We start from the raw sequence: 14,030 nt of genomic DNA, 5'->3' as shown, positions 1-14,030 counted from the left end.
TTTCCCCCAGGAATTATTTGCATCTCTGTTTTGGCCAAATTCCACATTTGATCACCAAGTATATCCCTAAGCAGTTACAGCTAGGTTGTCCCAGCTGCTGGTGGGAATTTGCAAGAGGATCGTTGTTACAGGAAGGGAGAGGCTGGATTTCTGGAAGGGTTGGTGTTACCTCTGGCTTCACAAGGTGAACTGACCTTGAGGTGAAAGAATTTGGATAGGAATTCTGGAAATATACTAGCCAACCTTCCTATCTTTTTCTACTGCCATCACTGTATTGCCTTCTTACAGCAGTGAACTGTTACATCAAACATCAAGACTTACAGACTGCAAATGCCCGCTCTTATACGTGGTATGTTACTTTGATTGGAACATGGACTCTGAACTGCAGGTATGTTCATATATATTTGATGTACAAGGGGAGAGAGGGTAAAACCAGACCAAATAAAAGAAGAAATACTTACTTTAGGGTGTTACAGTAATGAAAAATCTTTGTGTGCTGCTTTTAGACACATACAATCTTTTTAATATCTGGAAGTAGTCAGCTAAGCATAGTTTTGATCTCTGCTACATGCTGTGTAGTCCAAGACCTGATGCTCTGTCTTCTGCCAGGAGACTCGTCATTCAGAGTGCAGCGTGCACATTGCCGCTTGCCCAGGTTGAAGACGGTACCAGGACTGTAGCTCTTGATTGCTGAACGTGGGTACCAGGAGAGGAGCCCAGGCTGGTTGTGTGAAAAGGAGGGAAGGCTGGTATGAAGCAGCATGACAAATTAAGCCATCTGTGTTGTATTTGAAGGTCTTCAGTTCAAATGCTGTTTGGAGTAACTTACTATTTTAAATGGCTCATTAATGATAACACTTAATAGGTATCTGTGAGCAACGTTTGGACTAAAGCAGGGCATGCAAAGAAGTAATGCATTTGATCCAGAACACTAGTATAGCACAACGTGGGATTGTCTCTAAACTTTCCATATAGGCAGTGTTTCCTTGAAGCGAAGAAGGAATTCAATAGAGGTGCAGGGGAAACCATCTAGTAAGCAAAATATTCCTGCTCCTGTAAATGTAAACCAGAGCTTAACGATAGCAAATGATACCTGTTTATCTTCCCAATGTACAGTATAAACACTGTACGTCATTAAGTACTGACCAGCTTTTTCTCAGGCTTGTCTGCAGGTTTAAATAGCCAGGGGTCGTCAGTCATACTGACAGCTTCAGGGGCAAGGAGACTTGCTACTGCTAGGTGTGCAGGCTAATAGACCTGACTTCTCTTGCAGCTCTAGCCCCCTTACTTTCTTCCCAGTTGCTATGAATTACTTTACTTTTAATTCTAAGTTTCTTCTGAACCGCTATAGCAGAGAGCAGGTATTGTTGTAGTCTGTGTTCCTTCAATTACCAGCCCATAATGATTTAAAGAAATGAGTTTTGTGAGTGACGATAGCTTTTTTTAACCATATGGCAAAGATGTCTTTCGCTTTTCTTTTCATCTGTGCTTTTGAGAGTCTGCGGGTTATAATTGTTGCTTGTTGTGTGTGTTACGGTTTCACAAAGGATGCAAAGCAAGTGCTTCCCTTCAGTGGGCAATGCCAGCCAGCCCGTAGCTTGCTCTCCTTTGCAGTGGGCAGGGAGGGCAATGCTGGGTACCTAACGTAGTAGGCAGAAGGGCTAACCCTTGTCTGAAATGGGTACCAACCCATCCAGTTTCCTCATTTTCCTTTTTTTATTTTCTCTCCTTCTTTTCTTTTTCTGCCTTGGCCAGCAAGAGTTCAGTTAATTCCATTTTACAAACAATTGGGAGTGGGACTTGGCATAGTACAAAAAGAAGACCGCTGTGTGTGAGACCCTCATCAGCTGCTTGTGATAGGGTCTGGCATGCTGTTTGTAAGCGATGTGGAGCTGAAAAACATGCTTGTCTGCTCTGAGACCATCCCTACCCTCTGTAAAGGTTTTTTTGCTGTATTTATGTATGAAATGCTATATAAAAAAGAATTGTTTGACCTAAACTACTTTGGGAAAGGTTTTGCTGTGCATAAGCTTGACTATGCCTTCAAATTTTTGGCTGGCTGGCTTTATTCTCGAGTGTTTGAGGAATGATTGATTGTTCTGGAAGCAAACTAAAAAGATAGATCTGAAGTTGTGAGCTCTCCAGGTCTAAAGAGCATTATGAGCGTAGGCATGTTTTAAGAGTACGCACTGGAGTGCTTCGGCAGCTAAGTACAGGCAGCTGCTCTTTGGACAACTTTGTTTTCATAGTTCACACAGCTCATATGTAGGAGAGGCTGATTTATGTGCCGTCTCCACACTGTTTCCATACATGTGGTCAGAAGGGGGAGAAAGAACCTGCCTAATGCAGTAAAGATGCTAGCTTAATTCACTGAAGAAGAGTGTAATTTAAGCAAGTGTTTATTTCAGGAGAATATAATTCAGGAAAAACACAAATGTATCTCAAACAATGGCTGCAGTCTACAAAGTCTTAGAAATTAAACTGCTGCCTTCCCGCATTTTTTACAGGTATGTTTGCATCCTCTTGGCTGGTTTGTGTACTACATATATAATGAACAGATTAGTCTTAATTCAAATGGTGACTAGAGTGCTGTTTTGTTTAGTTATGCTTTTGTGACTACAACTTTTCAGCAAGCTGATCATCAGTTTTTACTTCCAAAGTGTTGCCATGATCTATTGCATTTTCTGGTACACGACAAAAGTCCAGTGAACAACTGGAGTGTCATGGGGTCTGCATCACCTGTACATCTGTCTTGCTGTTGTACATGGGGACCTGTTGATTCTCTTGTAACCGAATGACCAAATAGCTCACAAAACCAAGTATTACAGGAATAGCTTTATTATCTTTAAACAATTTCATTATATTACAATTTATCCACCAATATGCAAAATTATAACTATTAAACTATTTCCATAAAATATTCAGGAATGAAGCATGTTTGTGTATATACATATACATTTTTTTAAATAGTGTTAATTTAAACAGTGACTAAGTTATTAAATCACTCTATGAAATGTTGATAACGGATGGGCTTATTTCACAGTCGGAAAAGGACAGTGCAATCCCAGGCTTCTGTATTTTCAGTACACAAGAGACACAGCTTTTAGAAATACCATTTAACAAAACCAAACTCACAAGAAAAACATTGCGGTTACTACATTCTTATTTACTGTGCATTTGGTCATATCAAGTATGCATAGAAGTTACTAACTAGAAAGCATATGTATCTGCTCCAAATGATGATCAGACTTTATTCCAGTTCTTGTCTCCTATTCCAACCATGTTCAGGATTCCCCAGACAAAACTCGTGTCCGTAAGTACATGGAAAAGGGGAGAAAAGTAACACGCATAGTTGAAAACCAGGTAAGCTTTTGTTTCTTAAAACAAAACTGCCATAGCCACGTTTGGTTTATAAAGTAGTCTAACTCCCCAGAGACAGTAATTTCTTGTCTACTACAAACTGTAAAACATCTGAAAAATAAGACAAATAAGCTTTCTCTGTGTCTTGATGTGTTTAACATTATATTCATAAGTGTATTGTGTTGGCATCATTAACTATTAATATAATTGGTGCCCGTGGGTCCAGGCTTTTCAATTAACTTGAAAAAAACCACCAAAACCCACCTCATTTTGCTTAGCACTTATTTGAAAGGCCACGTTTTTAAATATCCCTGGGTTTATCTGTTCAAAGATGATAAGCATAAAGTGAATTAGGGCTTAAGTGACCACATACTGTGTGGTGGTACAGATCAGCAGGCTATACTTGGCACCCGCACAGCTACGTTACATTGAGCTCATAGATTTTTGGTAGATTTTTAAGGAGACTAAGCTCTGTTTCTTAAATTTTTCAACTGCATGTTACTGGCTTCCAGCTAATGACCAGACAATGTACAATGTCATATATACATTGAACATCCTTCTGAAAATTTGATGGTGGATAAAATAAAGTTTCTGTATACAGACAGTTTTAAAAATAAATTCACATTGTAGTTCATGTTTTGTTCTCCAAACCACACAAAGGCACTAGTTTACATGAAGGACTAATGTCCTGCAAAACTTCAGTCAAATAAAGAAGCTATTTTAAGGTTAAAGTGGTGCTAAACCCCAGCTGTCACTAGTAACTTAAAACAGCCACAAGTGGGTTTTTCAGATTTAGTGGGGGAAAATGTTTTGCCTCAGGATGTACGTGTTGGGGGGGAGCGTGTCTGTGGGGGGAAAGGCTCAGCCTGAGCAAGTTTTTACAGCTGAGTTATAAACCTGGTTTATAACAGAAACTAGCAGATCCTTAAATATGATACAGTAGGTATTGATGCGCATTTTGTGTGTGTGGTGAAAATGTCTGCATGCAATTTTTCCTTACTCTCTGATTTTTGGTTATTGAAAAGAAAAAGGATTTTGATTGAGCTATAGTCCAAGGCTGTTCCTTTTCACTGTATTCATTTGCTAGAACACTTTCCTTCCAGCACTAGTATTTTGGCTGGAATGCAGGAATGTTGTCAAGATTAGAAAAGCTATTGGGCTTTGTTATCATCTCCTACTTCCTCAAAAATTATATGCATCTCGACTTGATGTAGGTTACTGCAAAGAAAGCATTACTTTCAAAACGGTATTACTATACTCACCACAAATAACTATTAATTAAATCCTTTCCTCAAGGCTTTATTTTTCACCATGGTGAATTTGCTAATGAATACTTGGGCAAAATTTGGATCAACTACATATTGATACGTTTTTGTTGCGGTTGGAAGGTGTTCCGTAGCCACAGTTTGCAACGCTGGCACTGTGGAGGTGCTGGGAGCGAGGTGGTAAGATGTCTTTGTGACGTAGTCCACAAGGCGGTTGTACTGCTGTTCTGATAGTCTCTCTCTAGCTCCATCTGCCTGAAATTGGAGAAGATAAAATAGTTACTGAGTAACTGACTGTAATGGAATTTGGTAGTAAGGGCAATAACTTCCACATTACTTTCTGTAGTTAAAAATCTCCCCCCCCCCGGGATCTTTCTTACAATAGTTTAACGGACGTTTCAATAAACAGTGATCTCCCATAGTTTAATGCTTGGTCGATTAGTCCTCTCCCTTGCTCTTTTGGACACTTCTGAGAAGCTCTTAACTCTGCCATAGAAAATCTAAGCAGTATCTCTTCAGGATTTCAGGACTGGACACCTTGGTCAAAAGTAGGTCTTTACAACAGATCACTTCTTTGTAGACAGGAAAAGCATCTGAAACCCTTTTAGAAAAATGCCAGTAGCTCTTGGCTGTGCTCATCAGTTAGCTATTCTAATTAGCAAAAACATTTTCTCACAAAATAAGATTAAAGAGAGCCCATAGCTGTATCTGGGCAGTTAAGTCCTTAATGTATTTGATTTAAAATAAAGACTAGAAGCTACTTCCAGGTGAATGTTCTATGACAGGATATATCCATCTGCTTCTGGTAACCAAAAAAGCTATTCTGGGTCAGACGACACACACAACTGCATTTTTTTTAAACAAAATATTTTTTTGTTTAAAACATAAACTAAAGATGGTTTGGGTGTGTGGTTTTTGGAGAAAAAATTAAGGTGTCTACACAAACTGCCTTTTCCACCACCATGAGTTGGAAGGACTGCTCTGAACAAATGCCTCTTTACAGGCTGAAATATGTAGAGGTTCAAGGCTCTAGGCAAGAGCTTAAAGCGATGAAGTAACCTACCTCTAGTGGAAAAAAATACAGTAAAACAAGTAACTGTCAACAGAAAGGTGGCATCTACCATATGGTTCTAACTAGATAAGGTTATTAGATGAAAAGCCATGGGCAAATCTGGCTTTGGAAGATCACTCTGCTGTGCCCTTTATCTGAAGAAGAAATTGAAGATGACTATGTCTTGCTTGAGAAGGCAGGCATGCAGCTAGTTGCATGGAGTCAAAAAGACACATCTCAGAAATGCCACCATGGATGCTACAAGTGATAGCACTAGCAAAGTCATTCAAAATAGAAGTTATTTCCAAAATATGACAATGAACGAAAAGGCAGAAGCTGTCCTAGGGCTAGGCTCTGAGGCTTCCTTGTCTACACTTGGAGAACTGCCGACCAGTTTCATTTTTGTAGGGTTTAAAATGTCTTTGCTTGTCTGACGTTGCTCTGCGGATTCAAAGACTGCTCTCTTCTGACTGTCTGTCAGGGATTTCTACACACGCCTCACTACCTGTGATGATATTTTGAAAGAGTGCCATTGGATTCAATGTAACATTCACGATCAAGATCTTGTCACATCTCTGGACTGCAAGGCTCATTTTAAACAACACACTGCTTATTTGAAGAAAGAATTAATATGATTGATAGACAGTGACATATGTCACACCCACATCAAAACATTCCCCTCTGGTTTTTTACTGTGCCTTTGGAGATGGATTTGCTGCTCAGCAAGTAGAAACACTCCTGTTTTCAATCATCACCACAAAAAATGCTAAAGCAAGCAGGCTGCATGAACAAACCTAGAGACTCAAGGTTGGGGTCTATGCCTAGAAACAACAGAAATGAGGAAATAGGCAGAGGAGAGCATGGTTTCCATGGATGACCTTAAAGGGAGGGAAAAAAAGCAGAAGGCAGGTTGCTGCAGCAGAGCTAACAGTAGAGAATGGTGTCTCTACTGTGTTGTCAGTCTGGTGGCACAGAAAAAGAACCTCAGCAGTCAATCTGTTTTGCCACTCAAAAGGAGAGAAATACGTTAATGTACCACCTATGTAAACCAGATTTTAAGTTATGGGGTAAATCTTGCACGTAGGTGGCTCCACGCTTTTTCCTGATGTCTGCTTCTAGGGAGGGAAAGCCAGGGGACGCTGGTTATAGCTCTGCCTCCACACTGACCAAAGGACCCAAGTGATCAAAGGAGATGGAAAGGGTGCTGGCATCTCACCCACCTACTCGTCATCCAGCCCCAGGCTATATCCCACAGATACAGCTTAATTATTCAGGAGGAAATATTAACTGCACTTGGATGGTCTTCCAAAGTAACTGGGACCCTGCCTGCTTCCAGATGACTTCATCTGCAACCATGTGCTTCTCCAGCCAGTTTCAGTCTAGCTTATATTGCCAAGACAACAGAAACTTGGAATTGCTGTTATTGTATGTTTTTTCCTACATGGGACCTAAAACTGTCACTGAGTGTCTTAACCCACTGCTTTGAACAACTACAGTGTTAATAGCCAGACCATTCAATGAATCAAACCTTAATCAAGGGCTGCTTAATGCACCTGCTAGAGGCATCTTAAAGATACCATGTCCTTTCATGCTAGGAGGCCATACTTTTGGGTTAAGAACTCCAGAATTGTCCTAAAACACCTCCCATTACGGCTTATAAAGACTAAGCCTTCAGCAGTTCTGACTCTATGGTAGCTACCAGCACCTTTGTTGTGCAGTCCAGATGTGTACGTGGCACTGATGGGCTGCTTTGTGCGCACCGACTAAGATCTGGTTCTTTAAGTTTTTTTTTTCACTGTTTTATAAAATCCAGAGACTGGTTTTCAGCTCCAGAGATGATAACATGTAGCACTATCATGAAAACCCTGTTGCAGATCATCACAAAGAAATTCTGGAATATCTGAGATTCCAGGGTCCTTCAATATTTTCCTGTCATGTTGATGTTACGAGCTACACCAAGAACAGCTGGAAGAGCAGGCCTTTTGAGTTTGATGTGTCTGGAAGCAAGCAGTGTCTCAATTACTTTGGAAGATGATCCAAGTACAATTAATGCTTCCCTTTCAATAACAATGTTGTCAGTGCTGGAGTTTTCAAGAATCCATCCAGGCTCTTCCTAGCCAGATGGATTAAGTTATATATTGTGAGATGAACAAACCATCAGGCAAACCTATTGCTGAAGGAGTCAAAATATGCTCTATAATATCTCTGGTGATTACAGCTGTAGAATAACTCATGTTTTGTTTCCTAACAGTTCCAAGAAGCTGAGGAGAGGGAAGGGGAGAAACTGTTTCGGACAGAGCTAAAACAAAACTTTTGGCAATTATTTTTCTGAGCAGTAAGACAAAAAAGTGGATTTTTATAATGCTGAAACAAAATGTTTCAATTTGATGTATTACTTCTAGGATCTTTGACTAATTGATCAGAAAAATAAACATAATTTACATTTGGTAACATTACCTCTATTTTGCTAAACTCTCTGTAATATTTTGGTTGACCTGACTGGGCATTTTCCAGCTAAAAATTCTGGCCATCTTTACTAATGTACACGTACAGATGTGCCTGCACCTCAGCTGAGGACATCTTCAGTGCAACAAGGTGGCCTGCCACTAATGTTTATGAGTCGTGTCTCTTTAGGTGTAGGCCTGAGGCAGCTCCCCTGCAAGTCACAGCTGCTGCTCCTAAAGGTTCCTTTCCTTCATCACGTTCAGAGTTTTTAGAAGCTCTTGTTGGGGAGCCGAAGGGGAGGCTCTGGCTCCCACCAGCACCGGTGCCCCGCTTGCATCACCCGTAAATGCTTCTTGAAGAAATTAATTCCAATTTCTGTATGTGTATCCTTTACTGATAAATGTACGCTATTTTGCTAGAAAATGCTGGTCTGTTTTTAATGTGATACCCAGTTTCTATTGAGCTCACTCACTGAAGCTGAGCGTGCAACTGAATGTCCACCCTTTGTACCACAAAGCACCCCAAGCACCACACAACTGACGTGCTCAGCTGCAGAAAGGAAATCACTAAGTATGAAATTTCCCAATCCAGCAAGGCAAAAAACTAATAAACATTACTTGCAAAAGAATATTACTTAAGTCCTGGTAATTACAAAAACTTTATGAAGCTTTTGTAGTCTTGTATTGTGTAGCTGCCTTAGCATAAAAAAAACATTAAACTTGCTTACTCTTGACTGCCTTACTTTTAACTGCTCCTCCTTATCACACATTTCTTTAAATTTTCACACAAATTTTCAGCATCAGCACCTGCATTCTGAAGGAATATTTTGCCAGGTCTGTTTTGTACAACATCACTCAGCTTTTGCTGTGTTGCCGTCCCTGACTTTGCTCCACCTGGGGCACAGGCACTCCTCACCGCTTTTATCATGCCATAGATTTTCACTGTGTTCTCAAGAGCTGGCATCAGCAAAAGAGATTCTGTACCGAGGTGGAGTGGCTCAAGGCTTACAGCTCCTGGCACTGCTATGCCACCAGAGTAGAACTCCCATATTTCTATCCAGAACTCCAGAAACAACCATGTTATTTGGTCCAGCACCTCCAAAGCAGGTCACATTTACGGCATGTACCAAACAGTGTATGTGGGAACGCTGGACTCCGCACCTGCCACGTAGGGTTGGGCTCTGCGTGTACAGGAGCCACTTGCCCAGAAGTCCTGCACATTCTCAGCTGCAGCAGCAGCGGGGACTAGAATTAGGCTCCCTGTCCCTTCCCTTCTCTTCTTCCAGACAGGCAGCACCTCTGCCTCATCACCTTCTTGCAGCAGCCTTTGGGCAAGCAGCCCTCTCCCCAGAGCAGCAGCCTGCTCCTTACCCGTGGATAGCCAGATACAGAGACAAGAGCCATCGCACGGCAGCCTAACGAAAAAAGGTCTGGGCTGGTGTTAAAATCAGGGTTAGGATGGGTTGAGTGCATCAAATGCCTTAGGGAGAACAAATTATCTTCCTCTTCCCTCCAGGACAGTAGCTCTGGACTGAGCAGGATAGTCTGGATTCAGTCTGATGTGCGCCTCCAGCAAGCACTCAGCACTCAGGAATAAAAAAGCTCAGCTTTGCCCACTTGCATCAAAATTTAAGTAATGCCTCATGTAGCTCTGTGGTGAGAGAAGGCAACTTCAGTCAACAGTGCGCTGTGAAACTGAGGTTAGTGGAAAGACAATAAATGTAAATAGAGAATTCAGCACTAAAAGAAAGCTTTCACAGAAAAATCCAAGTGCCGTCAAGACACAGATGAAGTCCTTGCTATGCTGGAATCAACGGCAAAACTCCTCAGTGACTTCAGTAAAGTTAGGTATTTACTGAAGGTGCTGAAGCCTCCCCTACGTTTTGGCACACTTCACACTTCACGGGCTTTTACATGTTCTTTTCTTATATTTGAAACGGATAAATTTCTGGTATAGCAGTCTATGAACTACCTGACGCACTTTTATAAACAAAACAACCGGGACACACATGTTTGTTCTTGAAATGATCTCTCATATGATTCCACTTAAGAATTTAATACAATAAAAACATTATTTCCCAAAAGTGTAAAAATATAACATTCCTCTACCATTAAAAGAAGATAATTCATCCAAAACCTCAGTATTCAAATGGCTTAGAGATCTTTCAAGATGAAGATGAAGGTTTTATGCTCTTACTGGCGAACACTCGGTGCATCCAATCTCAGCAAAAGCACTGATCCATTTTAAAGTTAGCTTTTGCAGAAGCAGGAAGATCTAAGCTAGCATACAGAAGATCTAAGCTAGATACAGCTAGCAGCCGAGCAAACCACTGCATCAGAAGTGGCAAGGTAAGAAAGACACCGAAAGCAGCACGCATCTGAACTGTTAAACCAGAATTCACAGCAGAATCAAAGGAACTGTTCTCACTGTGACTTTGTAGGCACAGGCAGCAACGCTGACTTGCCAAACAGCGAACACCTCACGCACGTGTAGTGAAGAGATGAGAATCTCTTCAGAGAAGAGGTGATGCCTACCGACAACCCAGACTTCCTCTACTTCTTCCCCTCAGAAAACTGCTGTCACAGATACGAAGGGTCATGATCAATAAAAGGGAGGAGACATGTCCCTTTCACCCAAAGGGCGACACCGTCAGCTGTGAGGTTCAAGACGACAGGTCTCCCTACCCAGAGGTGAGTACGCCTGTTGCCAAAAGCATCATCATCAGTGTAATGTTATCTTCAAATGAAAATCATACTCAAGTCTTTACCTCCAAATCAGAAGGCACTCTCTGTTGCTTTAGCTGCACCTTCAGCAGGTCTTTTTGTAGATCGTCTTCCAGACAGTCGATTTCAGTCACGGGGAATGCCTGCTGCTGCGTGTCTTCACTGATGCTGACCACAAAGAGCACCTCTGAGGTAAGCAGCAAGCAGCCTTCATGCTGCTGGCCTGATCCACTTACAATCATGACATCTAAGGCCATATGGACCTCCGGCCTTCCTAGAGATTGCAGCATTTTCCTGCATTACCAAGGAAAAAAAAAAAAAGAAAAGAAAAAAAAAAGGAAAAATAGAAGAAGAAGAAAAGTAGTCAGTGTTATGTGTTGGATTGACTTCTTTTGATTGCTCATGTTTTTACTTAAGCCTGTAGCTATCATGTACAAATACAAACTAAGCCAGGGAGTATATTTCAAATCTCCATTACTGAAAGATGTAAGACTTAAGATTTAGAGAATGAATGTGAAACTGTTACTTATCAAAACTTCTTAATCATTCACTGCAAAATTGGCCTAATAACTGCACTAGGTCAGCCTATTTCCCATCCTAATAGAAAAATTACCCTGAGAAATGGCTTACAAATTCAGTGCAGAAAATAAAGCTATCTTCACTAACAGCTGTTTCTGGAGATGTGCAGTATTTTTCTTGGGCTTCGTGCAACGATAAATAAGAACTCACTGAATGCCACTAAATAAAGATCAGCTCTGTAGTTCCAAAGCTGGAAGCAGATCAGCAGCCCATCATTTGCAGATTGGGTTTCTATGCACTACCTTTGTGTTTAATGTTCCCAAACAAACTGCCATAACTCAGCCTTTCCTAGGGAAGCAGCCTGTTAACTTGACCGAAGGCCAGAACCTATTAATAAACAATGTGCATGTAAAAATGAGCAAGTGTCTAAATAATTTTACCAGACATATTTGACGTGGCTATTTGGAGCCTGCTCAACATGTTGATCATTTGGATGAGAGCGCTGCTTGGGAAGCTGAGAAAGTCCAGCTCCGTGCAAAATACCTGTGGTAAGAGAATTTAAGTTTCTTAGTAGTTGTTTTCTACAACACAGTTACATGTTGCAGTGATGTCATCTGTTTAGAGCAGTTCATAAAATAGTGCAGATCCAAAATGATGTCACATCTTTGGAAGCTATAGTCAAGATAATTCATTAAATATTACAATGCAAGAGTTGTGCACTTAACCCCAGTGATCTTGCATTAGCAAGAAACAAAAAAAACCCCACTGCATGTTCTCAGAATCAGCCATACACTTGCAATCAGGAGAAACATAATACTCCTGAGAGCCATCATCTTAGAGTTAGATCGGACGCATCGCTTAAGATTTATGTAGAAAAAATCAAGACCGTTTTTAACCTTCTTGCTTAATATTAAAATACTTCCATATACGTGTCACAATTGGTACAAATTAGAAGGCAAGTTTGCCTAGATACTGTATTTAAATGTTCAGTTACTTAATCCAGCTGTTAAACACAAATCCATATACATTTATGAGATCTCCCGGGGCATCTGGTTTATTGTGAATTCTTCTTAGTGCCAGCACAGAATGGAGACTACAAGAAGCAGTTAAACAGGTTTCTAAATAGACTATCCAAAGCTGAAGATGATACAGTATGTATGCTTTCAGATGGCTTGTAAACTTTTAAAGATGAGGTATAATCACCAGAAAGAGTGAGTGGGCTGCAAAAAATCCACAAATTAAGTAGTTTGAAAAATTTTTACGAGACAGACAGGAAGTAGGTTACGCAGCAAGCACTAGTGTTGTGCAGTTTGGTGTAAAGTTACTCTTTAAATAAATAAAGACATTTTCTTTTGTCTAATTAGGCATTCCATTGAAGCAAAAGGCATTTTTGCATAAGGATGTCAATAACTTAGATTCCTTTTTACACAATGGATAATAACTTAAACAAAACATCAACGCTGAAAAAATAGCTTTAATTTTTAGCACACATGTTGATGGTAATACTTAAAAGCAGCATCCCAGTTGTAACAGTTGGCTTACCGAGGTTCTCAGCATTATGTGAGTGAAAATGTTATTTACAGATGGAGAAAGAGAGAACATGTGTTTATTTCTGTGTGGTCCCCCACCCCTCAGTCCCCCCCCAAGAGGCATGGTCCCACTTCCAATCCAGTTGTGGGTAAGAGTTACTTGAACTCTTGTGTGTTTTCCTCTCACGCACTGTCAGCTATTACTGATACAGTTTTTATGTTTTTTCCTGGCTAACCCTTTCTGTCACATGCTCGTGGAAAACATGATGTCTTGTATACAGTATCTGCAATGAAGAAGTGTCGCTTAACTTTACAAGTTCCTTGATAAAGACTGCAGCAGAATTAAATCTAGAAAGAGTAACGACACGGGCAGCAAAAACAACACACAGGTAGCTGACGACAGACACAAGTTTCTGATTTTACCAATATGGGTTTTACACCTATGGGATGCGTAATTCAGGAGAACAGTTATTATTTACACTCCTGCAAACGAGATGAAGGTAACTTGAAAGAACTGTAATAATTAAATGTTTCTTTATTTATTTAAATAGACTGCTTCAAGGAATGAGTTCTGAATTTAATGGGAAGCATAGAAACAATATCCTAAACTTAAGCCCTAGGAGAACTACTTGCATTCTAACCAACAGATCAGAAACGTAAATATTGTTAGTGATTAAAGGCTTCAATCTTCAAGATTTGTCTGGTTTAATTAGTGAAGCAAAATTATTGACACGCTGTCCTTGTATCAACAGGTCTCCCTGCTCTCCTTCCCTGACTCCCCTCCCATCTTTTAAATATCCAGACCAACAGCTTTGATTGACACTAGAAGCAAAGAAACTAGTCTATTTTTATTTTTATATTTTACAGTTTTTGGTCATCGAGAAGTATTCATATCAATCTGAAAGGATTCACCACCACTGCCACTAAGTGCTCAGCCTAGCTGGAAAACCCACCCCTGGCTGTTAAAAGGTTGTCCGTGTATCCAAAAACGGGACTGTGTTCTCACAGCTCCCCAGTTTAAAGGGGATGATGCTCCCACTACATGAGTCACTTCTTTCTCCCAGGAACATAACTGTCTCTTTGTGTAGAGATAGCACAATTCTTTCCTTGCCATAACAAAGCAATCTCAAAATAACGC

At 40.5% G+C, this 14,030-nt stretch overlaps 1 protein-coding gene across 5 annotated transcripts in view; it reads right to left on the bottom strand.

Moving 5' to 3' along the window:
* Window positions 1–2,822: 2,822 nt before the first annotated feature.
* VPS13B (vacuolar protein sorting 13 homolog B) overlaps window positions 2,823–14,030 on the bottom strand; it is a 477,375-nt gene continuing 466,167 nt past the window's right edge. For all 5 annotated transcript variants that reach the window (XM_040588251.1, XM_040588253.1, XM_040588250.1 and 2 more), the window contains 3 exons: window positions 11,804–11,906; window positions 10,889–11,138; window positions 2,823–4,880 (listed from right to left, as the gene is read on the bottom strand). In XM_040588251.1, coding sequence (XP_040444185.1) covers window positions 4,635–4,880; window positions 10,889–11,138; window positions 11,804–11,906 — 599 coding nt within the window. In that variant the 3' untranslated portion in view covers window positions 2,823–4,634. The remainder of the gene's footprint in view (window positions 4,881–10,888; window positions 11,139–11,803; window positions 11,907–14,030) is intronic.

The sequence above is a fragment of the Falco naumanni genome, chromosome 3 (genome assembly GCF_017639655.2).
Source record: "Falco naumanni isolate bFalNau1 chromosome 3, bFalNau1.pat, whole genome shotgun sequence".
NCBI lineage: Eukaryota > Metazoa > Chordata > Aves > Falconiformes > Falconidae > Falco > Falco naumanni.
Note: the sequence above shows the minus strand (reverse complement) of the source record. Positions and strands in the feature narration are given on the sequence as shown.